This window comes from Tyto alba, unplaced genomic scaffold (genome assembly GCF_018691265.1).
Source record: "Tyto alba isolate M040663 unplaced genomic scaffold, T.alba_DEE_v4.0 Super-Scaffold_13, whole genome shotgun sequence".
Taxonomy (NCBI): domain Eukaryota; kingdom Metazoa; phylum Chordata; class Aves; order Strigiformes; family Tytonidae; genus Tyto; species Tyto alba.
Genome location: NW_024881275.1, coordinates 3,684,286 through 3,712,158, shown reverse-complemented (window position 1 = coordinate 3,712,158; position 27,873 = coordinate 3,684,286). Strand labels below are relative to the sequence as shown.

The window sequence follows — 27,873 nt, the reverse complement described above, 5'->3', positions numbered from 1 at the left end:
TTTATCCTGCAAATAAAACACTAATCTTTATCCTGCAAATACTTCATGCTGTTAACTTTCTGACCAAGAACCTGCTTATAAAATGCACCTCTGATATAGCATGGAGGAAGTTTAAGTAAAACTTTAAGACTGAGACATTAACATAACATTAAGAAGACTTAAATTTCCTGGCAAATACCAATTATTCCTTCGTTCCCACAAGTTTCATGTTAATTTTAAACCTACCATTTTTCCCTATTTGCATAATTAATTTTGAAAAAAAAAAAAAAAACAAAAACAAAAACAAAATGAAAGTATCTCAACAGGAAGAATGTCCTTTCCTAGCAAAGGCAGATTGAAAGATGTCTGAGTGAGAGCGACCCAGCTGATGGCCACGTACCCCACGGGGGTTCTACACGAGGCATCTCTCCATACTTGATCAGTTACACGGACCCACTGCTAGCCATTCTGAATTGCTGTACCTTTCTGTATGAATGGACTGGTATGGATGGCTTAATAGAGAGCAACACAGTATTTCACAGATAAGAATTTTACAATACACACTTGAAAAATGACAGGAAAAATCTATTAACTTTGATGACCTTCACTTCCATCTTCAATAAATACCAACCTCTGATTGTTTGTGCAGGGCAAACCTGTTCATGACCCCAGGATTACTGACAGTTAAAAAACAGCTGCTTTTCTGACAATAAAGATGAACACAGGATTACCAAGATTTAAATTTTTTGATATATAAGGAGAGTGAAATTTAAAAATAAGAAAGTACAACTAATATACAGGAAATCTGGAAGATCAGCCCACAGGAACTCTTCTGGAAGACAGAGTAGAAATATATCCAGTCTCTTCAACTACTTTAAAAATTAGATACTGCAGAAATAGCATCTAATCATCATAAACAGTTTTCATTGTCTCCACAGCGATCAGAGCTGTAGATACTGAAGAGAGAGCTGCTAGCTGACATCTGGATGATTTAAGCACATTTTTGATACCAGTTTATCATCATATATAGTTGCCTGTCCTTTGCTATCACACAGGGGTAATACAGAGTTAACAAATTGCATCTTTGAGGATGCAAATGCTTGCTCATTTAATGTTACCATTCATCTAGAACAGCGGAAGTATAAGCCTATAAATGAAAAAAAATTCCTTTCCCTAAAGGATTTTACATTATAGTCCAGTACAAATTAAACTACAAAATAACACTTTCAAGTAGCAATAGTAAAGAACATTTTATTAAAATGGAAGTTTGTCAAACCTCATGTATCAAAACTAAGGCCATAGCTAATGCTAACACAAAGTCAACCTCAAAAGGTTCTTGTAATATGATACAATTTAGAAATCCTATACAAAGCTATTTTACAAATGAGTACTCGAACATTCTCAAATGCAGCATTACTGACTTGTTCTAAAATGATATATCAATTATTCTAGTGATAATATTTAATGATACAAAGTGCTGAACTATAAGTGGATATAACCTGTCTTTATTTTGGTCCTGTGAGGAAGGTAATTTTCTGCATCACTCCAGCTACAGAAATGAATGAATGTACAAAACATTGTAATGGAAGCTGCCAATGATTCCTCCCCTTTGTGCTGAGTTCATTTCTTTTCTTCTAATGCTAAATATCTCCAGTCATAATAGCAATGAACTCTTCTTGATTGACTGTAGAAAAAGAGAAAATCGTTAAGACAACCCGCAAAAATCCATAAACCATAAACGAAAATAATGTATATCTGTATTATACTTTTTACTTGAAGGTTTTGCAGTTAGTGTTCATTGTGACTGATCCATTACTAATCAGGGTTTACAAGTTCGGGTTTTTTTCTTCTAAAATAGAGATTTTGCACTTTTTTTTTTTTTTCTCATGTGAAAGGAATATTCAGAATGCAAGCTGAATTATGTGGTTAAGCCGGAATCTAGCTCACATATAACATGCTATTATTTCTAATTATGAAAGTAAAAATATTCTAGAAGTAAACAAGCTAGAAAAAAACAGCAAGTATGTAAAAACATGGCTATGCAAAAACAAATACTTGTTTTTTAAGATTTATAAAAGCATTAAAAATGGCAGATACATTTTATTAATTGCTTCTTAAGCAACAATACTGCAGCTCCAGTTACAATCAAATTCAGTTTTATTCTTAAAATCATGATTCAGACATTTATGTCCAAACCACCCCCACACCCTAAACCAAGCTATTCCTCTCTCTCAAGCCTGTAACACTTGCCAAATACAAAATTAATTTTAAGATCATTTACTTATGATTCCATAAATTAGCTGGAATTAAAATGGACTTTTGACAAGCTTTTACCCATCTGAACTTTCTTCATTCTTCAGTTCTAATTACCAGAAATCTTACACAAATGTACTTTAAGAAATTAAGTCATAATAATAAATTAATTAGCAGTCATTAATTATTTTGCTGCACTTATAGCTGAGCTATTGACCTTACTCATATGTTAAAACAGAGCCACTGCAAAAGAGTTAACCAACGAACATGTTCGCTGTGCAACTAATTACTGTAGTGGGGAATGATTAGAGTAAGTCAGTGCAATGGAAAAGACCAGACACGTATGAAGAATTCTCCCTGACAATTATCTGTACCAGCCAACGTGCCCAAGCTATTCCTAAACAAAGCATTGCAAAGTAAGAGCTACATTTACACATAGAAGAAAATTAAACAAATTGATCTATTTTAAAGAATAAAAAAAAATAGACCTAAATCTGCTCTGTTGTGACACATGTCAAAAAGTATGAAACAAGTCTAGCTTAGGACCCTATACTCTGAAATATCAGTCTATCATATAGCTACATGTTCTGCTATACATAAGCACTATGTTGCCTGTATGACTTTAAAAAGCATTTCCACCGCTTTAGCACAGCAACAGCACAACTGCAAACATCCCCCCAAAAATATTCAAACATCTTTTTTAAACAATGCTGCAAAGTGGAAATACAATATTATAATGATGAACAGATTTTTGTAACATTCAAACAAACTGCAAAGAGAAGCGTAGTTACAATTCCCAGTAACTCAGTTAATCCTCCTCAGACTTAGGATCTGTTTACAAGGTAAGCACAATCACTGAGTCAATCACAGTCTTTCCTAGTGTCAGATTTCCCTCAATTCCATGACATAAATGATTGTAAAAGAACAAGCAAGTATCACAGCTAATATGAAGAAAATGTTGACTCTGACTCTAGGGGCTTAAAGGAACATATTATTTCAGTGGAGGCTTTTCTTCCCAATTCTGTGCCAAAACCCGGGACCTAAGACTGGATCATGTTTCCTACAGATGCATCCACACAAGATGACAAAAACTGCATGAACTGACAGTATGGAGTTTCTAAAAATAGTCATACTCTGAAACAAAAGTCACTTCTAACACCAGGAGTACGAGAATAAGGTTATATATGTTTTTAAGGCAGACAAGAATGTCAAAAATACCTTCTATGGAAAGTTATGGACAGTGTACCACTACAGCTCAGTGGTTTTGCTGGAAACACAAGGGTTCAAGTAGCCTGCATACCACACAACAGACCTTATTTCACTATAAGCAAAACAATCTCTCAAATGTAAGAAGGCTGGTAAACCACAAGTGGTATTATTTCTGTATTTGAAGTCACAATTAAAAATGCTACCAACTAACAGTTCCAGATAATTTTTTTTTTTTGGCAGGAAAAGAAGGAGAATTAGATGACAGCAAGATTTTGCTACATGACCCAGATGTTTGAAGCTAAATGGAACAGTGATTCACAGGATTATTTACTTTTTCAGGATGAATCTTAAAAAGACAGAAACAGCATCAGTTTTCTTTAAAGAACAGAAAACACACAGAACCTTAAGGATAAACAACACCATATACAAACATTATGCTGTCAATCTTCCATATCTGATCTTGTGCTTGACTACTGTAACAAAGAGAATGAATGGATGAATAAGAGGAAACAGCCACCCACTCGTATCTGATCAATTTGAATTCAAAAAGGTAACACTGACCCAAAGTAATGATGACTCAGTAACTTTCTTGAAAGGAGCTAGTGGTCTACATTCAATTTGTAGTGACCAAATAGCCACACGATAAAAAAATATCCTTGATCCTTGACTTCGACATCTCAACTGGCATCTCCAGGAGAGTAACACAGAACAAAATGCGCCTGCTGATTCCCAAAAAATTAACCTTAAAAAAAAAAGTCAAGCTAGCAATGCAGTGTCCTTATAACTTGTCCTTTTAAAAGCAAAACAAGCTAAAAACGAAAGTATCTATGCAGACTAGCAATCAATCTAATGGATTGAGAAAACAGACATCATTTCTTCCCTGCTTCGCAGCTACTGAAAACGAAATAGGTATCCTACTGTCTGCCAGAATTCACAGCTGCAATCCTCTGTGTCACTACACAGATAGGTGACTGAAAATAGGATTTGCACCTTCCACTATACTCACCTGCTTCAACTATCCTATAAGAAACACTGAGAAAAAAACAAAATCTATTTTCTCAGGATGCAGATCAAGAAAATCTGATCAAGGAGTAAGACAGTTCAGGGCTCCAATAGAAAGAAAAACAACAAAAACCTAAATGAATTGTTTTCTTGTCCTGGCTTACCTCCCTTAAACATCTCACCTGTGGGATCAGATACTGCCAGTGCAAAAAATGGGTGAGAAGGCACAGCTGGGAATGTAGAATACCAGCAGAATTATGCAGTATGGATTTATTAAGGAACCATAGTCTCAGACCATAGAAAGATATCAGAAAACAATAGCTCCAAAAAGAAAGAAATCACACACTTTTCTCAACACTCACTTTAGTACTAAGCATCAACATTAACACTCTTCTGGCAGTGGAGTCACTGACCTTTCACAATCTTTGTTTCCAGGCTCTGTATATTACACCACTACAAGAGAAAAGGTTCACATCTCCACAGCAGTGGCCATATTTAAAAGCCCTGCTCTTCCTCTTGAAAGAAAAGGGGTTGTTTCAGTACTCAAGTAATTGTATTCCCAAGTATGCAATAACATCTATCTCTAGGAAGAAGTGTCTGTCACAAATCTGACAATGCAGATTTTTTCCACTAGTAGTGAGACTATTGAGTCCAACAGATGCGGCAGCTCACAAGAAATACTATTGCAAATGGAAAAGTTGATGAACTGCTAGTGAAATCTCAGACATGAGTCACTATCCTGAAAGAAAAACTCAGAAGTAGATTTTGATGAATGTCAAAAATGCAGTGGTTTACTGTAGATGGTGTCAAATGAGTGGTCCCTGAAATTCAGATACTAAGGTTTCTGGTGTAAACATACGGGTGTTTTCAAGTTAATGAAAAAAATCTGTTTCAGCATTCACGAAGATTTAATAAGCACGGTATCAAACTGGATCTGTTAATTCATTATTTATCTAGCTAATAAATCCCTTCTGCAGCCCAATCTGTATGGATCTTGTCGACTGCCCAGAGCCATCTTTCACACTATGCTCTTCAGTGCTCTAAGGTTCAGAAGTACATTAAAGGCCTATCCAAGCTAATCCTGCATAGACTCAGGGTACATCCAGACTGATTTATTAGCTTAATTCTCCATATCTGACTGCCACACTTAAGTCACAAACAGCAGCACATCACCACTGAAGAAATACTGACTAGGTGATCAAGGGTTTCTCTCAGCACTTTAATCCTTTTACTGATTTATAAGGAAATAAAAATGTCATGTATGTACATGGCATCTCCCATGTACCAGTTCAATTACTTCCACCTTCAACTACACTTTCACCAAACTTTTAATAGATATTGGTTGAATAACAGTTAGTGGTGAATCAACTTGAGAAATCAACTTAATTTTTAGACTCCCAAGATGTGTTTCCAGGACTAGTAGCTGTCAAAACCAATTTCATTATTTGTTAGCTAAATTAAGTTTGAGCTGAAAGTTATTGAGAAGGAAACAGAATAGGACATTTCCAGAAGAAAACCACATTTAAAAAGAGAAGAAAATGAAGAACAGACTATATGGGTTTTTGTTTGCTAACACGTACTTTCTCCATCTCCATCCTTATCAAATTCTTCAATCATAGCCCGCAGTTCTTCATCAGACATGTTTTCACCCAATTCTCTAGCAACACGGCGCAGGTTTCTCAGACTTATTTTACCAGAGTCATCATCATCAAACAATTTGAATGCCTTGAGTATTTCTTCTTGTGGGTCTCTGTCCAATATCCAGTCTGTCACTGTAAGAAGGATACTTAAATCAGGCTAAAAAATTCTGAAGGCTAAACTCAGAAAACCTTAGCAGACTGAGGCAGTATGAAGAACAAGCACTTCCTATTTCACCTGTTCTTTCATTTTTGTATATTTCAATTCAAAATGCATATTTGTTTGACTGTCGTCTGTTATCTTTCACATCTCTCTTTTTTTCCCAAGCTGAGTTTCTCTTTGGGACATAACTGTTGCAGTGAAAAGCTACACAGAAATTTAGACAGTCATGCTTTCAACACACTTCAATAGGAACTAAAAGTATACACATACCTCCTCTGTTCCAAACTTACCTTTCAGAAAAAACAGCAGCTCTGACAGATGAAGACATGTGATTTTTTTTTTATTTTGTATGTTTTGATCAAGATAAAATTTTGACTGGGAGAGAACACTGAAACTCTAAGTAATGAAAAACATGCACAAGTAGCCTCTCTTTTAGATACAAAATCACACTAACAAAAACCCTAAAAAACCTAAGCCCAAGATGTTCAATCTGAAAGAATTCATCAGCCTTTGTTATTCCTTTTATCACAACCATCTGTCAGTTTCTGTAACAGAAAAGACAAACTTGCCACATAAAGTAATTTTCTAGTAATTATTTCAGACCAACCAACCGTAATATATCTTCACATCTTTATACCTGCTAGTCTTATATTACAGGGCTTGCTATTTATGACTTTCATCAAGCCATTAAAAACACATCAACCCTGTTTTGTGCATAGAGGACCACTTAGCATGTGCTGCTATCTGCAGGTGGAATGCCTGCTCTGGCTTAGCGAACTTGACAGGAAAAAATTAGATTCAAGCTCATATAAGGTCAATATAGCAATGAAGCTTATATGTCTACATAAATCTCTCAGACTTATACTAAATTTAAATATTTTCACTTAAAACAACTATGCTGCATGACAGTATTACATCATTTTAAAAAAATTACCTTTTGAAGAAAAAAAGACAACAACAATGTTAGATGAAGAACAGTAACACACTAGGTCTCCAAATACTATCGGTAACATGATTGTACAAAATGAGACAAAATGTAATTCCGTGTTTATACATTCTAGATGGGCTATTCCTTCATTTTAAAACCATAAATAACATTAAATTATGAAAAATTGATGGCTCAAGAATTGCTTTGCTCATATTCAGCAGCTCTTCACAATTAAAGTTGCAGTATTTTATTTCATTTTCTCTAACTCCCTGAACTTTCTGATAGAAGTGGTATCATGTTTAATTCTGTGTCACAGTCATATTGCCTCATATTGCAACTCAATTCTGATTCAAGTTTTGGGACAGGTTCAGTTGCCTTCTAAGTATATATTGTGCTTTCTAAAAAATTTTCCCGGCTTCCAACAGCACTTATTGACTGCCTATATTGATAGCCAGGACAGAACCTGGAAACAATGAACAATGACAGGACTGAACATCAGGAATTTAAAAGAATTACACAGTAATTACAGTATATTAAATTATGTATTATAGAATAATGACATAATTATAATTGTATTATTAGTAGTACTATTAAATCAATACTTTTTTTTTAATTAAATCAGGACTGATCATGCATATTTCCCCATAGGCTTTATTTTTGATTCTCTTTTGACTTGTAATTTGCTCTAACCTGGAATACAACTACAAAATTACTATCTGTTATTAACAAAACATTTTGTCCAATCCTAACCTGTTAAATAAATAAAATTTGCCATATTTCAATCAAAGTTCTGCCATGTTATTCGTAGCCAAGAGCAAATATACATGTACTACAGTGGGGAGGGGTTTCAGAAAAGTTACAAAAAACTAATGCCTTGAGCACATGGACTGGAATAATAAAACAGAGATGTAAAGCCATACATGGAGAAATCCCACAGAGCTTATTTTTTTGGTATGCAAAGTATAAATTATGTGTAACAACAAAAAAATCTTCGAAGAAACTTTATCTTTAAAAATTCTGCAATCTCTACACACTCAAAGTATGTCAAACTGTGCAATACACAGTGTTCAGATGAAAGAAAGTGACTATTAAAATTTCACTGGTTTTATCAACAGTTGAAAATCCTTAAAGTATAATATTTAACATCTGCTTCAATTTCTCTTATCTTTGTTATATGTGAAGTCACTATTCAGTTTAGAGTTTGTCTGTGTATATACTCCTTCCCATGAAATTCAATGCCAAATACTTTTTCCACAGCAGGAAGGAGCATCTTAGAAAATCCATAAGGAACACAAGAATATCTATATTTTAAGTTAGCATTTATTCCTCTGTGTAAGTTTGAAAAAGATTAGGACTGTGTATACTCTTATTTCCTTTTATACTGTGGCTGTCATTCATCTTTACATATCAAACTGAGTATTCAGAATACAAAGATATATTTTCCTCCACTATTGATTTTTGTTAAGAAAAATAGGAAATTAGATTTCCCACTTCTACTTCTTAATATTACTAAATAACTGAAAAAATATACAAAGTACTGCTTCCAAATTCTAGTCACTACTATACGCTAAATTTCTCTAAAGATACACAATCAAACACATACCAACTTCATTAAAATCTTCAAAGGTGATCTTGCCTGTCGCTTCTCGATCATAATCTTTAAGTATTTTCAGTACATCAGCTTTTTTCACATCAAAACCCAAGGCTCTCATTGCCACCTTTTGGAATAAAATGGAAGTGCAACCACGTATGAAGATTAAAATACAGATTTAACAGATTTCTTTTTATTTTCAGTAATTACCTTCTTGTCCAAGAAAGAAGGTACATATCAGTGGTTTAGCAACAATAATAAATAAAATTAATAAAAAGAAAAAAGGTTTGGATATAAAAATCACCTAAAAGTACTGTTAGCAAATGGAACATAAAGTTACAGTGAAAAACCTAGCCTCTGCATTTTCAAGGATTTTACTGACTGGATCAAATATTTCTTAGGACAGGTAGATTTCTCTTCCTCATTTCTAAAAACATTTTAAGTACTGACATTTTTTCAAAGAAAAAAGTGAAATCATTCTTCAAATTATTCTTCTTCAGTATTCATACTAAGTGTGTATATGTTCATGGGTTTACAAGTCCTCTTACAAGTGACTTTACTGCTTTGCCAGTGAACAACATAAACCAACCTATTTTTTATTTTTCTATTACTACACGTGTAGTTTTCCATTTCAGCTGAGATGGCAATTTCTCCGCACACAGCACCTTGACTTCCTCCAAACTGATGCACATACGCTAAACCAGAAGTGGAAAACCACAATCCTATTGGATATATCTATTCAAAAATCTATGCTATATGCTGATTTTGTAAACGAGAAAGTTCTTTTCTTTATTAGACTTCTGTTCTTCCACAGTACTATCTTCAGGGCCACAATATTTAATTAGGCAGCTAAGAAACAGCTTTGAAGGTAATCATGCCAGCTGGGAATTCAAAGCATATCATAAGTGGAAAAAGCATGTTAACAGTCCTGAAACACTCCCCAGTATTACCTCACTCACTGTAGCTTCCAGCAAAGAAAAATACCTGAACTCTGAAATAAAGAGAAGGGCATCGCTATACCTACGACATCCTTCTAATATCAATTAAAGTAAAAATAAGACTTTTTTTTTTTCCCCTGAGTTACTTAGTAGAGACAGAATGTGAAACCAGAAGTCTAGATTAGGTATTCCTTCCCAAAAGAATCTCACCCCATACCTGACAGAAACACTGGCCTCTCCAAAGCTGTATTTTATTCTTGATGCAGTATAGTTAGAATAAAATTCATAAAATATTTAATCAAAGACACTTTAATAAACTTCATGTACTACATCTAGAGACTTCCAGGCAGCAGGACTCACTAGTAAAGACTGCCATCCTAACCTCTATTTGCTGACAGCTATTAACAGGAGAAGCCTTCACAGAGAAGGGCAACTACTGAGTCCCTCCCACACACAGCAAACAGCGTACCTCATTTCTACAACCCACAGGCTCCCTGTTGAAAAATGCAAGTGGGTAAGCTCTGGCTTGTAGTCAACAGCTCTACAAATCTGATTTACATCTTTCACCTACGCACCTGAAACCTGTAGATTTTCACAACACCAAGCTTCAGATTATACAGTGTCTTTAAAAAGAACGAAGCAGTTTTTCAAGAGTTTTTCTCACTTAGTCATCTGTCCAAGTTAAACCCTGGGGATCATTCAGACCAGCGTTACCTAGGATGCTACAGCTATTCTGTTTGTGTCAAGTATAGTGTGGGAAGAAAAGCTCATTCTTACATCAATGCAGTACTTCCTTTTTTCCGCCCCCTGCTCCCCCGAAAATCCTCACTCCTTCAGCCCAGCAAGAAATCTTGAACATGGAGCATTTTTTTTAAAGATACAGTCAACATCTTAAAAACTCACTAAGAAACGGATACATATTGTCTGCCATAAAATTGATTAAATGAAAAAAAAAACCTTTACCTTTAATTCATGATAATTTATTGCTCTATCTTTGTCTGTATCAAACAACTCAAAGGCATCTTTAATTTCTTGCTTCTGTTCCTCAGTCAGTTCTCTTCTTTTCTTCTTTTTAGTTTTGTCTACTGAAAGCTCATTCCTATATAAGGAAGAAATTAAGCGCAATTGATTTCTTCTGGGAAAATACCACTGTAGATAACATCTTACAACAACAACCTCACCATAATTGCACAGATCACTACCTTCTCTATTCAGTCTTTTCCCAGCTTGTCCTCCCAGTTTAAAATAACACATGAAATAGATAATTCTTTTGTGAAAGCTGAATGACACCTCCACTTCCCCACCCAAAATAAAACCAGCACAGATGTTTTGGTTAATAAATAACAACAAAAAAAACAGGGTAGAAAAACTACCAGTTAAAAAGAATACTTGAGGTTACAAACTAGATTAGCAGTTGAAATGATACAACTCCTGAAAATGCTTTATTTCTAACTGTAGCTTAGAGGAAATAATTTTGAGACAGACAGGCTGCTGGAGGCTTAACCAGAAGAGACAACTGGGTTGTCTGGTTACTAAAGTGGGCATTAGGTGCCACAAATCGGCTTTGTTGCCAATAACAGCTCTTAAAACAAACGGCATTTACAGATTTCTTAAAATTCTTTAAATCACACACATACATACTGTTCAAAAGACTTTTTGCTCTGTTTCAGTATATACGTAAGTCCCCAAAATGAGCAAGTCTTGCCCAAAGACAGCTCTCTTTTCCAGAAATAAGATTAAATTTTCAGATAACAGACAGAAAACAAATGATTCGTATACTGGGAACAAGAACTGAAAAAGCTGAAGAGGATGGCACTGATAAAAGGCACTTTGGACCAGGATAGCAGAGGGTAAATTTTGCTGTAACTGTTCTTTATTCACATCAGTAAGACTGACTGCTGTATCGAGAGTAATTGCTTGGAAAATGTCCATTTCAGAGCAAGAACTCTAAAAAAAAAAAAGTACATTTGAGATAACAGCTGATATCAACTAAGATTCTTACAGTACTCAAGGTACATTCCTGGAAGAAGCAGGCATGCAGGAGCAGCATACTGTCACTGTCATGAGCGTGGCTAATTGCAGTGGTAAATCCCCTCCATTCTGTGACCATGAGGCCACATCAGATAGAAGTACAGAAAGTGGATAAAGCCTAAGGCACACTACCGTTCCTAGTTGCTGCAGCACACAGTGCATGAGAAGCCAAAGGAGATGGGTTTGGTTGGACCAGGGTGAGTGGGGCAGAGGGAATAGGCAGGGGAGGGGTAGGGAGAGGGGATCCAAGTGCTGTCCTTCACGATCCAGAGGGTTATTACACAGAAGACAGTGACAGGTTCCCCTCAGACGAGCACAGTTAAAGGACAAGAAAAAACAACTACAAAACAGAAGAGGAAAAAATGCAGCTGGATCTAAAGAGAAACATTTCTACTGTGTGTTTATGCGCTGGAACAGTTGCACTGGGAGACTGAAGTGCCTCTGTCATCAGAAAATTTCGGAAGCCAACTGGAAAAGGCGCTCAGCAACCTCATTCAGTTTTGAGTGGGACCCGCTCTGAGCAGCCTAGATAACTTCCAGAAGTCCTTTCCAACTTTCTCCTCTCAGGAAAATGCTTTTTACACTTATGTGGTTTTTTGCTCCAGAGACAAAATGCGTGGTGTGTCACCTACTGTAAAATGCACAAAAATTACTGATGAATGAAAACTGTTTTTCAAGGATATTTATCTTCCAAATCTCCTGTAATGAGCCGCTTTTTCTTCTCTGTTCAGAATTTGCTAACTTTAATTAAAACCTAAGATTAAACACACAGCTGATATTTAGCTTTCAACAACCACTGAAGCTACACCAGTAAAAGTTCCAAATATAGACAAGAAAAGAGCAGGCTGCACAAGCTGGACCTGCCTCTGACCACAGTATTGTCAAAGAATGAGAAGTCCTTAGCAGACCAATTGGGACAGCATTATTTCACACTGGCTTTGGATTACTATAGCTTCTGGAAGGACTAAAATGGCTGTGAGTGGGCTACATAATTAGGACTGTGAGAGTATCTCAGATCCAGAGAGCACATATTCTGTGAGCTGTGATGATGAAATCCACTTAGAAGTCTGAAAGCAGATTAATGCTGAACTCTTCTGGAGGAAGGATCTGGCTACTCCAGTGCTTATTTAGTGCTTTGCATAAAATAATGTTTTCAAAAGAGCAGTACTTAAATGTAAGTAGTTTAATGCCACCTTCTGCAACCACTTTCACCACTTGAAGCATTAAGTTCTCAGACTTGAAAACAAAGGATCGTGTATGCCATATAAGCATATTAATTACTCCTGAAAACAAGGACTTGCCAGGTATGGAATTTGTAAGCCAGGCCCCTTTATGAAACAGTTACTGAACCAGAATTGAACAAGCAAGCAGACGAACAAACAAAAAAACAAACACCGGAACTCAACAACCTAACTTAACGCCTGTTAAAAGGCTTTTTGAAGATGCATTACTGCAGACAACCCAGAAGCGAACCTCTCACAGCCGGGCCGTGCCCTCCCCCGGCGAGCAGACGGCTGCCGGGCCTGATCCGCCCCAGCCGCCCACGACCCCCGTCCGAAGGGATCAGACATAAGCGGCTGGAGGCAGCGGACGACCTTCGCCGGCACACACTAGCCGCTGCCCGCCTCACCCCGCTCCCCGACGAGATCTCCCCCCGCCATTCCCCTCTCAGGGCGGCCAGCGAGGCCCTGAAGGCTCCGGGATGGCGGCCCACACACAGCAACACCCCCCCACCCCCCACCCCCGCCGCCCGCGCTCCGCGGGCCCAAAGGGAGCGAGGTGGTGGTGGTGGTGGTGGTATGCGGGGAGAAACCGCCCGGCTCATACCGACCTCAAGGCCAGACTCATAGCGCTGCCGGGCCGGGCCGAGCCGGGCCGAGCCGCCCCTCCTCACGGCCCCGCCGCCCTCCCTTCCCCTTGGAAACGCGGTGCGACGCCGGCACCCACCGGCGCGCACCCGCCCCGCCTCCTGATTGGGCGCTGGGCGAGGGAAGCTCCCCGCCTCCGAGCGCGGCGCGCTCGCTTATTGGGCGAAGGGGTAATCACTCAAGAGGGAGGGGGCGTTTCCCTTGTGTCGTTTCCCCCAAAACGCGGCGGGGGCGGAGGTTGGTGCCTGAGGGAAATGGCGGCTGCCGCCCCGGCTTCGGGCTCTGCGGGGCGGGTGCGCCGCTTCCCCCTCGCTCCTTACTGCCGTGGGTCTGCTGGAGTTTGGCAGAGCCTCCCCTCGCTTCCAAGCTCTGGGCGGCGCCATCGTGAGCGTGGTTGTGTGGGGAGCGGGGTGAGGCGGCGCTGCCGGAGCTGGGCCGCGGCCGCCGTGTTGCGCGGTGGCAGCTGTGGGCGCCCTTTGGTTGTTGCCGGGGTTTTGGAGAAGTGGCGTGGTTCCCCGTCGGCTGAGAACTGCTGCTCGCAGTGCACCTTCGGGGTGGGGTTTGGGAGCTCTGCGTCAGAGCTCGGGAAGGTGAGGGGAGATGCGGTTTAGAACCACGTCGTTGCAACACGTAATATTCAGAGTTCATGGGAACATTATCACAAGCCTTTCTGATACTGTACTGACTCCCTACAAATTTCGGGGTGAAGTAGTCTATATTACTGGAAGACTGAAGACCTTAATACATAGTTACAGTTCTTATTGCTATTAACACATCCATGCTCTTCAAACCAGTGAATGAGCCCATAATACGTATTCTGTGGGTGGAGGAAATGCTCTTCTCGCTGATAAGAAAACCTGGAAAAAGCACTGCCTGGGTGCTCTGGTCGGAGACACTCTAGAGGCTCCTTGGGCCTTGCCATTCAGGATGCCCTGAGCAGACAGGGCTGTTTATAACCACTGCTGAAACAGCATAGTCCAGTATTACTTGCTGGACCATATGGATGTTCAAATCTTTCCTAATACAGTGCTAAGTAGTCTAGCTAGATTCACTGAAAAGACTCCAGTCAAAAATGCCTTCAGGTATTTCAGTCCTGCTCTCTTCAGGACTGATAGCATGTCTTGAAGGTGTTTTACATCTGCAGACACGTAGGCTTCCAGTAATGAACCAGTAGCAGATTGACCCCAAGTACGTACTGTTGATGTGAAGAGCTGGATTTGGTAGATGTGCTCAATACACATTTTTCCTGAACAAAGTGAAGCAGAGATGAGGCATGTTTGGCTGGCTGTTCATAGTATCTCTGGGCCACAGATCGCATAGGCAGAGGCACAGTCAGAAGTTTGTAATTGACCTCTGTTAACAAAAGGTAGCTTTGTAACTAAAAGCATAGATTACTGGCAGGTTTGATCCTCAACCTGTGCTTGTAGTGAGATTTTTTTGATTGGAGGTTTTTCATTTTGCTCCTTACTGTTTGAATGTGTCTGCAATTAGGTGCATTCATCTGAGCTTTCAAATCTCTTTTTCCCCAGTTCAAAGCAGGAAGTTGGGTACAAGTCCTGAATATGGGTGTTGGGACTCCATGCTGGTAGCTCTGCAGTCACTCCATGCTGTTTACAAGGTAGAGTACTGTCTAGTAAACAAACAAGCAAATATACCCACAGATTATTTTTTGTGTGTGTGTGTGCTTCATACAACATATTTACATGACCAGAGAGAAAAAGAAGGCATTAACTGGTGAGAATGCTCATCTGGAGTGTAGGGGAGGTAGTGTCAGGGTCCTAAGTGTGCCAACAGCCCCAAATTGCCCTGTCTCACCTGGGACCCCCACCCACAACCCCTCTGCTTGTTGGTACTGGAGCTGTTCAAAATAAGATCAAGTATCAAAACCTTGTGATGTAAAGCAACAAGCTGCTTTGCCAATAAAGTTAATCCAAAAATTGTCAAAGGAGTAGTTCTGCTTGGGCAAACTTTATGCAAGTTCAAGTGTTGTTTGTTCATGTTACTTTTACGGCAAATCATACAGCACAAAATAACTGTGAAAATGTAAAGCCGTATTAAAAACACATCATGTGTCCTTGCCAGTTTGATGGTTGGAAATGTACTGCTGTACCTCTGGATCAAATTTCTGAGAAATACCTTCCTCTGTAGATCTGATACAGTTGCAGAGGTGCTGGCCAAGGACGTTTCCCTAGTGTGGGCGATCATTTGTTTGTTTTTCCTGTGCTCCCCAATTTTTATTGCTTTTGAATGCCTTCCCAGGACACTGTTGGGCACATATGGGAACACAAAGTCGGTTATTAAACTGGTGAGATTAGTCTGTCCAATAAAAGCTGAATTTAGAGGAACTATGTGCTGAAAATAGTTTTGGATGGCACAGTGAGGGTGAAGAGCAGGTTTATAACACTGTTTCTACTTTACAGTTATGCAATGGAGCCTATTTTTTTACTTTCATGGTAAATTTAGACGCTTGTGTGTGTGCATGTGCAGAGAGATGTAGTCTCTGATGGCAGCTGGTGACGTGTTCCTCCTCTCAGCACAGCGAGGCAGAGCAGCAGCTCCTGCCTGTACTTGTGCCGCTCAGCCACCAGTGGGCAATTCGTCTGCTGGTGTTGCTGCTGGTGCTCCGGTTTTTACCGCCCCGGCACACCGCCCCCGGGCAGGCAGCTAGGGTCGGCTCTTACTGTCTTTTCGTAGGAAATTAGGAGGGGAGACGAGAAGGGATATTCCGCCTGTACGTACTCGGCAGAAGCGTTAACTGACTGAGGTGTGATTACACTACCCAAAACAACGCGGTGTCAATGTGTAAGTGAGCAGTAAAGTGATGTAACATCACAGCAGAGTTGTCTGGGCTAATTATGCACCTCAGAGGAGTCGACTGCTGACTAGCCTAGATAGTCCCGTGCTGCACCAGTCTGTCCAGTATATGTATAATCTAACATGTTTTTACCAGCATATATGCATATTTAGCTTCAAATAATAAATTTAAAATAAAACTTAATGTGTTTTCTGATTGCTTTTCAGTTGTATCTCTTTCTGTGCTTCCCAATTCAGTTTGGAAGTGAGGGGACTGAAGAAGAATTAGTTTTAGACACAAGAGGTACTGCTTAATGATTTCGGTAATACATGCATTAATTATAACTAACAACAGTGTCAGATAAATTCTTAGACCTACACTTTAATTTAAATTAAACTTTAATTTAACTTTAAGTTAAATACTTGTAATTCCTCGTTTGCCATATGTTTTTCTGCCCTTATCTCCCTCCCTTTTCCCAACAGATCTCCTTTTTTTTTTTTTTTTTTTTTTTTTTCCTCTTTGGCTACCAGTGCCTGCTCTTAAAAGGCAAGGTGTTACATTAGGCTTTAACGGAACTTATTCTAAAGCTCATTCTGAGCTCTGATACAGAGCATCCTACCGTCTGGGATTTAACAGTAAGGATGCTTTTTTTTTTTTTTTTTTTCCCTCCTGGCCCTAAGAATGTTCTTTTTAGCAGAAACATCCCGTGTTTCTTTCATAGTGACATGATGGCAAATAGAGATGTTCACAGATGTAAAAATAAAATGGGATGCTGTAGTACTGAAGTAATTAAAATGACTGTTGCATTTCCATGTATTAGGAAATGTTTATAAAGACCCCTTACTCATCTGAGATAGCTACCTCACAACATAGCATCTATTGTGAAATACAAGGTGTAGTTCAATATAACAAAAATAATGCAACACAGTCACCGTTGCTGTAAATAAAAATTGTATGTAGCCAGTAAGAAACTCGAATCAGATTACATGCACAGCAGTATGAAAAATAGAATTTTACATTTTAAAACTTAGGTTCAAAGTGCCAGAGAATGAACAAAAAAACCTGATTGGTGTAAAGAAATCCTTTCTATGTGAGCATGGGCTGAATCTGAGATGAAGGCATAGCAAAAGAAAGGCATGAGGTAGCCTGAAGGCTATTCTTATTTATGCAAAGAAATTCTCTGTGACTAAAGTCCTCAAACTCTGCAGCTTCCTCCTCCACCTGGTACACTGTAAGAAGGATGGCTGTGCATGCCCTCTACACAGAGGCTGGAGGAGTGACAAGCATGATGGAAGACAGGATCAGAACTCAAAAGCATATTGACAAATTGACAAGGTGGTCTGGAATCCATGACATGAAACGAAGTAAAAGCAACTTGACAGTACTTTATTTCACAGGAAAAAACTCCGGTGTAGAGATAGCAAGGTGGGAAGTAACTGGATAAAAATACTATCACAGAACAGAACTTGGAGATTGCAAGAGACCTGAAATATGAATCGGCAACATGATGTATTAGGAAAGATGCAAGCATGTCAGGATGAACCTGTTCTATTCTGCTGGCGAAGCTTGAGTGGCATACACTTTTGCAGAGAATAGTTTAAGACAGGAATAAAGAAACTGGAAGGATCTGGAAGGAAAAACAAAGGAATTAAATCTTTCACTGTATGTCATGTTTTTAAGCTTATGGTAGCTGACTGGTAACAGTTTTCTGCTGTGTAAAAAGATGTTATATGGACACGGCATCCAAGAATAACAGCTTAATTTGTAGAAAATAATAACTTGGAATGAATATGAAGAAAATTCTAGGTTGGTCAATAAGGCATTGTGGAATGTTCTTTATGGCCGAAGGTGAACCACAGGGCTGCCCTTTCTCTGATGGGTTTATTATCTTGTGCTCTCGTCCTAGTGCTCCACATGTGGTGGATTTCAGATATTGTGAAGAAAAATAAGCCATTTCTCAGAGTGAGGAAGAGGGGGAAAAAGGTGAGGAAGCTGACGGGGAGACATAGACAGAAGCCTGGGTATGTCAGGAAGCAGGAGAGGCTGTAGGAGAAGGGAAAACCTTGGTAACAGGCCATAAACAACAGGCAGTTGAGGTGCCAGAAGGTGAAAAAGTGGAGAAAAGCAGGAAAAACTGGGGACAGGCAGACCTTGGAACCTTTAGTTTTAAGCAAGCATTCTGCTTCTCTGCATGAAGGTGGTGCTAGGTGACCTCAAGATGGTCATCCTCAGCCCTCTATTTTATACTTGTCTGCAAAGAAGTGTAATAAAGAATTCAATTTCTCATCTGCAAAACAAACCTGTCCCTTTATCTGCTAAATGCCGATGAAAAATATTCATTCTTGTGCTAGGACAATTTGACTTCTCACATCTGATGTCAAACACGATTTTCACAGTACGTGCAACAACCTTCAACTTGTTGACAAACCCATTTACTGAGAAAGCAGTAGTGGCAGTGATGGGTTTTGCTTACACCTTGGGTTCCTAGTGCTCCAAGACAGGAGGTGAAGTGCTTGTCACTGGGGCACTGAAATCATTTTGTCCTGCGCTGTGGTGACCCAGCACCGCTGACTCTTGATGTGCCTTCGAAGTTATTACTGACCCCAGATGACAGAGGAAGGCTTTGCACATCCTTTATTAGAATGCAAGCTGAGGGTTGGCCCGTTTTATAAACTCAGATCTGAGGTGTCTTGCTTCCACTAGAAGTTACCTCGTTCCTGGATGTGTGATGGGGAATCACCTATACACGGTTATACGGCACTTTGAAATGATGATGCCTGACCAACTGGGATAGTCCTGGTTGTTAGGTTGTATGATAAAAGACATCACTAAAAAGGACAGAGGAACAGGGCTGGGTCAGGACCCCAATAACATAATCTGAGAATTGGAGCCTCCCAGCTGGCTGCTCCCAATCTTCTTATTTTAGTCCTTAGATAAAACCAATATTGTAGCATTTTCTAATTATTTTCATTTAATTGCCCTATTTCCCTCATAAAATAATCTTATTTCTACCTATATTTGCCTCCAGATTCCGTCCTCATCACCTTGTAAAATTCAACATTTAACAAGATAAACTAGTTTTGAAAATAAGATTGTACTTGTGCCAATACGCAGACAGATTGACTTGAAGACTGCACCTTGACACTGGAACTCCTGGGAGGAATGCATCATATTAACTGAACAACCAGGCATCCCTAAAGTCCAGATATCCGTTGTCTGGAAGGAAGCATATCTTCATCTTTAAATTAACAGGTGCATTTCACCTTCTTCATTTATTCTTGGCTTTATAAGGGCACATTTCTTTTCTGCTGGTTTTCATGAGAGCAGCTGCTTTTGTTATTCATGGACTAATTTCCACAAAATGTCTACAGTTTATCAGTTAATAAGGAGTCTTACGTTTTATCAGAAATTAAACATCAATGCTAGGCATTATTTTAATCTCCAGTGCTGAACAAAAGCTATGTGGCCATTTTTGAATCAAGTACAGTAAACAACTGTCGTTAGCTACCCTCTTCTATGGAAATAATAATCTACCTCACCACACACTGCAATTGGTTCCCAAATATATACTTTCATCACATTCATGTTTTCTGTGTGCAAATTCTATTGAAAATGTAATTCTGATTTGTGTTAAAATGCGGTGGTTTTTTTCCAAGTACCCACTCATGGTTCATCCTGGTTTGAGCCCAGAGGGCAACTAAGCACCATGCAGCCACTTGCTCACCCCTTTCCCCTCAGTAATGGGAAGAAGAAAATAAAACAAAAGGCTCAGGAGTTGAGATAAGGACAGGGAGGAATGACTCACCCATTACAATCATGGTCAGGGGCAAAAGACAGACTCCTCAGGGGATGAACATCACTTTTAATTCAAACACCACCACCACCACCACCACTTAAAAGACAGAGTAGGACAAAGCATTACCACATCTTGGAAACACCTTCCCTCCACCCTTCCTTTCTTCCCTGGCTCAGCTTTGCTTTTGATTTCTCTCCCTCCTCCCCCCAGCAGTGCAGAGGGCAGGGAATGGGGGTTGCAATCAGTTCATCACATGTTGTTTCAGCTGCTCCTTCCTCCTCCAGGGAAAGTCCTCGCACTCTTCCCCTGCTCCATGTGGCTGCCCTCTCACTGCAGACAGTCCTCTGTGAACCTTCTCCGCAGCGAGTCCTCCCCACAGGATGCAGCCATTCCCGTGCTGATCCGGCATGGCTCACCCTTGCATGTTCCAGTCCTCCCAGCGCTGAACCACAACAGGGGGGGCTACTTCTCCCCTCAGAGTCCCGGCCTCCTTTGGGTGCATCTGCCTGCCCTGGTGTGGGCTCCTCCAGAGGCTTCAGGTCGGCCTCTGCTCCACTGGTGACTTCCAGGGGTGGCAGGGAGGTGGTCCTGCTGTCTCCCCATGGGATGCAGGGGGGCTCTGCTCTGGTGCACCTCCACCCTTCCTCCTCCTTCCTTCCAGTGACCTGGGTGTTCATCATCCTCTCAACTCCTCCTCACAAGTCCCCACCCCCTCCCAGGTTCCTCTTCTTAAATACGTTATCACAGAGGTGCAGCCACTGTCACTGATGGGCTCGGCCCTGGCCAGAGCTGGGTCTGATTTGGAGCCAGGGGAGCTTTGCGAAGCTTCTCACAGGGGCCACGGCTGTAGCCCCCTCCCCTGCTACCAAAAACTGCACCACAGAAACCCAGCACAGGTTTTATGCAAGCTTTTCAGCATCTGTCTATGATAGATAAGTGTTTCTACTGCAGTCCCAGAAGCATAAAACACTGCTAGCAACTTCTACAGATTTTACACTCCATCTGGAATGTAAAAGTGCTTTTTTTAAAATACCTAGAAATGACAATGGGACCGCATAGGATTATAACTTTTTATTATGATTATCTACAATAAACTTACTTTTTTACATGTAAACTGTTGCTTAACATCACAGAAGTCTTAACAGATTACAGAGCAAAACTTCCCATCTGATTTGTCAATTCCTCAGTCTACTGGAAACTGCATTAACATACATTTAGATTTTACAAATAAATCAACACAGTTCTAAATGCCCAAGATGCTGCAATATTTAAACTTACAAAGTATGTTTTAAATGTTTAATCCAAGTAGTGTTAAAGGGACACTGTCAAACTGTTATGGCTAAAACTTGGTAATTCTTAACAAAAATAGTCAGAGCCAGTTCTTTATACTTAAGATTTATCATTTACCTTAGTAGTGAATTTGTTATAGTACAAAAATAATTTAAAGAGCCTCAAAAACTACTTTCAAATGGATTATAGCAGCAGTTTACTAACATGCCCCATTTGGGGCTATGTTCACATAAAGCTCACTTCTGAGCTAGGAAATTATTCCCTAAATCTTGGTCAAGGAAAAAAATCCAGGCAATTGCTCTTATCTACATATACTTAATGGACTTTAGCATGCCTTAATAGGGCATTTTGACAGTGACCTGGACATTTAAGGATCTCATAGCTGATACTAAGCACAGATTTAAACACAAATGATGAAGGCTATCTTTGCTTTTGAATCAGCATGCCTGTAGGCCTTGTTTTAGGAGCTCAGGTTTTACAGCGCAGTAAAATCTGGCTCCAGGGCTTCTAATATTGGACCAAATCAACCAACCAATAGTGGTCTAACACAAAAGACTAATTCAACATGATGTCACTCTCCTAATACATTTGCAAAATTTTAGCAGCAGGCATACAAACTGTCAGGCTGTCAGAAGAGGTCTCTCTGTGCACATTATTGCACAGGGTTACCACCAGTGCTCCTACAGCCTTCACAAAAGCACAGAGCAAGATTACTACTGGTATTATACCAGAGATGGCTAATTTGAAGGAATTCAATTACTGCTGGGTAACCTGTAACACCACAGCTTCATCTGTGTAACTGGTGTAACCTTCAGTGCTATGTATTTCTTTAGTCATTCTGACCTTCCTGCTTGCCATCTCAGATCTGTGATTTCCCATTGTGAACCCTCGGCTATCAAGAACAGTGTCTGGGCTGCTACATAAATAGCAGCATGCATCAGCAGGCTAAGAAGGAAAACCACACTGTGGAGTTTGTTCTGGGACTCTTCACTGAATTTTTTTTGCTTCCTAGGCTAACCTTCTGTATTTCCTCCTCTGGCTAAATGAGGCCAAGATCTTGGCTTCATTTATGACTGAAGTCTACCCACTGATTAGACACTCCGCATGTAATACACTGATGTACTTGGATTTCTCCAAAAAAGAGACCATGATCTGAGTGATAACAGGTCTTTCAAGTACTGCACTGCTGTGCCTGTCCTGCCCACTCACAATTTTGCTTCAGCTTGGAGACAGGCACTGATAGCAAGAATTAGGCACATCACAACCTATCAGTACAAATCCTGGTGAAGAATATATTCACATAGTAAAAGGAGGAGTGCAGTGGTCTGTGAAAGGAGAAAAGTTTGGGCTCTCTCTCTGTTGCGAATGATGAGAAGGGGGCAGGGAGGGGGGAAGCTTCCCCATAAAGTGAAAGCCAAACAAATATGGTTAAACTGCACTAAAGTTTGGGAAAAACATTTTCAGTCTTTTTAGGAAAGTACATAAGTCTATATACAAAAATAATATCAGACAGTGTCCTTTTAAAAAAGTTAAAAGATATATAGGCTCTTAGAATAATTACACAAACTATAACCATTTCAATGAATTTTAAATAGCACACATTCAATTTTCATAAGCATGTTACAGTGTCATTTAGCATTTCTCAACGTATTCAACTTTTTTTGGAACAGACTCAAATACAGCGCGCCTTTTCATAAAAACCACAGGCACTATACACTTAATAAGCGAACAGTAAACAGTTTGAGTTACATTCACTTTGTGATAACAAGTGTACCAGCTGTTTAATCCAGAAGCTGAAGTAGGGCAAGATGATGTTAAAGCTTCCACCCTTCCCTTACCACAAAGCCGAGTTACAATCCAGCCACATAAAAATACTCTTAAACACAAATAAAACCTCCAAGCTTGTCACAGTCCATTTCTCTCAAATTTACAGAACAATGTACTCTCTAGATAATGGGGTTTTTTAATAAGCTCATCAGAAAAAAAAAAAAACCAAACACACCAAGCAAGGGCTCAATCTACTTAATCCAGGCTAGTCTAACATGTTCATTCTTTAGTTCACAAATTCTCTAATTCCCAACTCGCATGCCTACGAGCAGAACAGCTCCCTAGCCGACGATGGGAGTGCTCACTCTTGCCCCTCTGCCATGGTACAGGCGTTCCCTGCACCACATCGGGAAGCATGAGCGCCTCAACAGTCTGTCTGCTGTTGGATCTGCACCAAAAGCTTTTTGGATAAGCTGATATAGCTGTACCTTCCAGGTTGGAAGTTTGGTCCACAGCATTTCTGTATGTTAGTGGATTCCAAAGAAACTGCCAGAAAGCTGCTTCGCAACGATGCAGGCAAAGTGTGCCGCAGACACCAAGCGGCAGGAGTCAGTGGCTGCAGAATGGCCCTTCTCTCCTTCTGCCCAGAGTCCTGCACAGGCATTGCTCTTGCTCTGGCCTAACGGTGCTGCTCCCAGCACACACCAGGTCTTAGCACGAGCTGTGCTAGGACAGAACCTGGGCAGGAGTTGAGTGAACAGTCACAAGCCTAGCGCTACATCAACAAGGTGTCAGGCATGAACATAAAACCTCCCGTTTTGGCATATATGCATCTGTCAGAATCATAACAAAAATAAAACAATGTATTTCAATCACAGTAAGTGTGCAAACATGCCCTGAAAAAATAGAAATAAAAACGGTAGCTTCAGCTAAAGCTACTAGCTCATGTACTTTATATAAAAATAGGAAGAAAGTAAGCAAAAATAAGGAGAATTTTTGCAGCTCATCTGTATCAGTTTGCCAGCTATTTACTAATGCATACTGCCTTTGCTTATGTCAACACCTGCACAAGCCATTTGGTTTTTCAACAGGGAACAGATCACACAAAATGAATTGCCACTAGGAACTGACTCTGGAATTTGTAATGCGAAGTGCTATGCTTGCAATGGATCTCATGGCACAAGTAGAAACTTTGTGACAGACTCCAGCTTGCGAAATGTAGTTGGAAGCTAGCCGATACAGCCTTTCCGCCCCAAATATGTTGAAGTGCCCAGGCAGTACCTTCTCCACAAGACCTCTGTCCACCAACTCCATCAGGCGCTGGCAGCTTGCAACGTAGTCACTTATTCTGCTGTAAGGAAGCCAGTCGATCATGGATCCATCATACACCACATCTCCACTGAACAAAATCTTCCGTTCTTTGTCATGCAAGCAAATACTGCCTCTTGAATGGCCAGGCATGTGCATGACAGTAAGCTGTCGGTCTCCAAGGCTGATCACATCCCCTGCAAACAAATATGTTACATGAAAACATAAGCATTTATCACATATATTAAGCACCACAAAGAGTAAGACCTACCCATACGCTGAGAGTTTATATATACTATATATCCCCCAAAAAGGGAGAGGGATCTGAAAGCTACACTTGGCAAAAGGGTATTTTCCAATGACAGTTAACGTGGGCTTGGGCTGTATTAATTGGACCTATTCCCACCCTAATAAACTAAACAATGTGAAAAGAAGTGTGAAAGAGAAAATAAAACAGGAAACTAACAGAACACATCTAAGCAGGGTCTCCTTTTAAAGTTTACAGAGTATTTCACAATTTATTACCATTTTACCCTCACTTAATTTGCCTATAATTTCACTGCTGTTACTTTTGAAAGGCAAAAGTACAAAACATAAATTGCTGGAGAAGAACCAAGACTGGCCTCCACACACTTTTGTCATCCATTCTTCATTCTCATTCAACCAGATAAAAAAAACTTTCTCAACTTTATGCAATTTTTTTGCCAGCTTAAACTTGAATGCCTTTTCATCGTAATAGCCACTTCCAGCAGAAAGCAGTCTAGGGAAGGAGAACAGGCCAAGTAACTTAAGTTGTAACACCAGCTTAATTATAAATGTGCAAAACCCATTTACAGGTGGGAAATACGTAAACTTTACGGCTGTGTGGGGAAAGGAGACCAACACATAAGCAACTTTCTCTGAAGCAGCTGCTTAACTATATGAAACAAATCTAAAAGAAATAACATCTAGTACCATTGTAAAACAATGCTCTAAAACTTTCATAGGCATTTCAAGTTCCAAGGAGAACAAATTACCAAACCTCCACTGTATTAGCAATCTGAAAGTTACAGATCTGTCTCACACCAGATTGGCACACCACAAATGCACTCAAGACTCAGCAAGTGTAAAGGTACTTAACTCTTGAAAGACAGACCTTTTGTGACAGGACCTCTGGTATCTAACTGAAAAGGATTATTGAAAATGCTTGACCTGTGTTTGGAAGTCACCAAAGAGCTAATGTCTGACTGTACTGTACCCAACAGGGTAACAGATCTCTACGTTTGCAGAAGCAGCTGGCTTCAAAATTATTAAAGAGAACTTTTGGCCAAATTCTCTTTCAAGGAAACACTGGGAAGCCTTGGCAGAAGAAATAGACTTGACTGTTGAGAAGACTGTGCAAAAAACGACTATGCTGGCGAATGAAACCATAGTGGAGGAGGTCACGTTAATGGAGGAAAGTGTTGCAGTAGGTTTCAAACTGTTCCTGGCACTGAAAACAGTACAAAGAAACAGAATATGGCATCCAACGTTTAAAGCAGCATGCAGAATTTGAGAAAAACTCTTACATTCTGAAAATGAGGGGACAGCAGAAGGAAACTGTGAGTCTTACAACTGACTAGAAAAACACTAAATGGTAAGGCACAATGCAAGTAAATGCGATTTTAGCTAGAACATTCAAAATGAAGCGTGCTTGAAAGATGTGGTAAGATTAAGGTAATGCAAATCTAAATAAATGAAACCAGCAATGTATAAGTAAAAGCCACAGCTTTGGATTATAACAGAATATTGCCCCGCCACATTCTGTATTTTCAGCATTACTGGATATCCTCACCCCACAGCAACCACATATGCAATGAGGTGACACGCCACTTCCACACAGCACGTCTCAGTGGATCTTAGAAACTCTGCTACCTTGACAGCCAGTGTGCTTTTTCCTTTACAAAATTGTTTTTTCATTATTTCCTCCCTTTTAAAGAAAAATGAGAAACAACTTTTGTTGATTGCTTATAGCTAAATGCCACATTAGATCTTCTCTGAAGCGTTCAGTGAGTTCAGTTCTGCTTTTCCAAGCACCCATGTGGCATGGCCTGAAACACTCAATTTGAGACTGAGTCCCCTGCACAAGGTGTCACCTGTCACACAGCTACCCTTCAACTTTTGCTTCACCATATTGTACAGTTAGGCTGGTTGTTGCCAAAATAACCTAGTCATTATACCTGTGAGAGACTAAGTGGATTTTTACCTGTAACAAGCCAATTTCTGTAAATGTTACGTTTAGGTAAATTCTGTAAAAACAAAATCCATATTCTTCGCAGCACCTATTTCAATGAGTTGCTTTGTTCTTTACACTGGTATGCCTTGACACTTTATAAATAACCTGGGTCACCAGATGCCAGAACTGACATGGTGACACACCGTTAAAGCCTAAGGCTAAACCCAGGGTGCTCAATTAGTCAATCACTCAAACTACTGTTGAGCCGTTCTAAGGAAAACAAATCCTGCAGCAGCAGGCGAGCAGATCAGGCAAGCCCAGGGTATTTTATTACTCCTGCTTCTCAGTTCCCGACAGTAATTTCAGAAACAGGCTGAAACAAGAATTTAACACACTGCGTATCTTTCCTGCCCCACGCCCGCGGGTTCTGCAAAGCGGTCTGCAGAGAGTGAACTGTAAGCGACAAAAATACCGCCGTGAGCGCCGTGCGCGAGGCAAGGACGAGGCCACTCCGCAACCCAGGGATGGGAAATCATTAATATCTATATATTTCAAGTTACTGCGGCTCCAGGCAGCCACGCGGAGAGTAACCGAGGGGGAGAAGCCCGGCCCGGCGCCCTCACCCTCCTGCAGCAGGCGGCTGGGCCGCACGGGCTGGACGCGGAAATGGCGGGCCCGCCAGCCGGGCCGCGGCGGCCGCGCCACCTCCCGCTCCCACAGCCAGGTGACGGCCTCGTAGTTGTCCCCCCGCAGCAGGGCCGGCGCCTCGGCGCTGTGCACCGCCACCTCCTCGAAGTGCCGCAGCCCGCCCGAGTGGTCGAAATGGACGTGGGTGGCGACGGCGAGCAGCGGCCGCGGGCCGGCCCCCTCCGCCGGCGACAGCAGCCCGGCGGCCCGCAGGTAGTCGGGCAGGCTGCGCAGCCCCAGCCCGGCGTCGATCACCACGTCCCGCTGCGAGCCTCGCACCAGCCAGATGTTGGCCCGGTTGCCCGACTCGTAGAAACGCTCCTGGATCCAGAAGATGCCGCCGCCCAGGGGCTTGTGCGCGAACCACTCCAGCGCCGACATGGCGCGGCCGCCCGGCCAGCCCGCCCTCAGAGCCGGCGGGGCGGGCGGGGCCGGGGC

At 40.7% G+C, this 27,873-nt stretch overlaps 2 protein-coding genes and 1 long non-coding RNA gene across 3 annotated transcripts; 1 reads left to right on the top strand and 2 right to left on the bottom strand.

Annotated features, from left to right (window-relative positions):
• Positions 1-1,203: 1,203 nt before the first annotated feature.
• On the bottom strand, positions 1,204-13,692 carry CETN3 (centrin 3). Its single transcript, XM_032994818.2, has 5 exons — positions 13,563-13,692; positions 10,664-10,799; positions 8,775-8,889; positions 6,024-6,215; positions 1,204-1,663 (listed from the first exon to the last, which is right to left on the bottom strand). The coding sequence occupies exons 1-5, from the start codon at positions 13,577-13,579 to the stop codon at positions 1,620-1,622; spliced, it is 504 nt and encodes a 167-aa protein (XP_032850709.2). The 5' UTR covers positions 13,580-13,692; the 3' UTR covers positions 1,204-1,619.
• A 146-nt stretch (positions 13,693-13,838) lies between these two features.
• Positions 13,839-19,936, top strand: LOC116962033. Its single transcript, XR_004407330.2, has 4 exons — positions 13,839-14,189; positions 15,129-15,217; positions 16,621-16,696; positions 19,422-19,936. It is a non-coding gene; the product is annotated as an uncharacterized LOC116962033 (long non-coding RNA).
• A 1,309-nt stretch (positions 19,937-21,245) lies between these two features.
• MBLAC2 (metallo-beta-lactamase domain containing 2) lies at positions 21,246-27,873 on the bottom strand. Its single transcript, XM_042788025.1, has 2 exons — positions 27,372-27,873; positions 21,246-24,751 (listed from the first exon to the last, which is right to left on the bottom strand). The coding sequence occupies exons 1-2, from the start codon at positions 27,814-27,816 to the stop codon at positions 24,366-24,368; spliced, it is 831 nt and encodes a 276-aa protein (XP_042643959.1). The 5' UTR covers positions 27,817-27,873; the 3' UTR covers positions 21,246-24,365.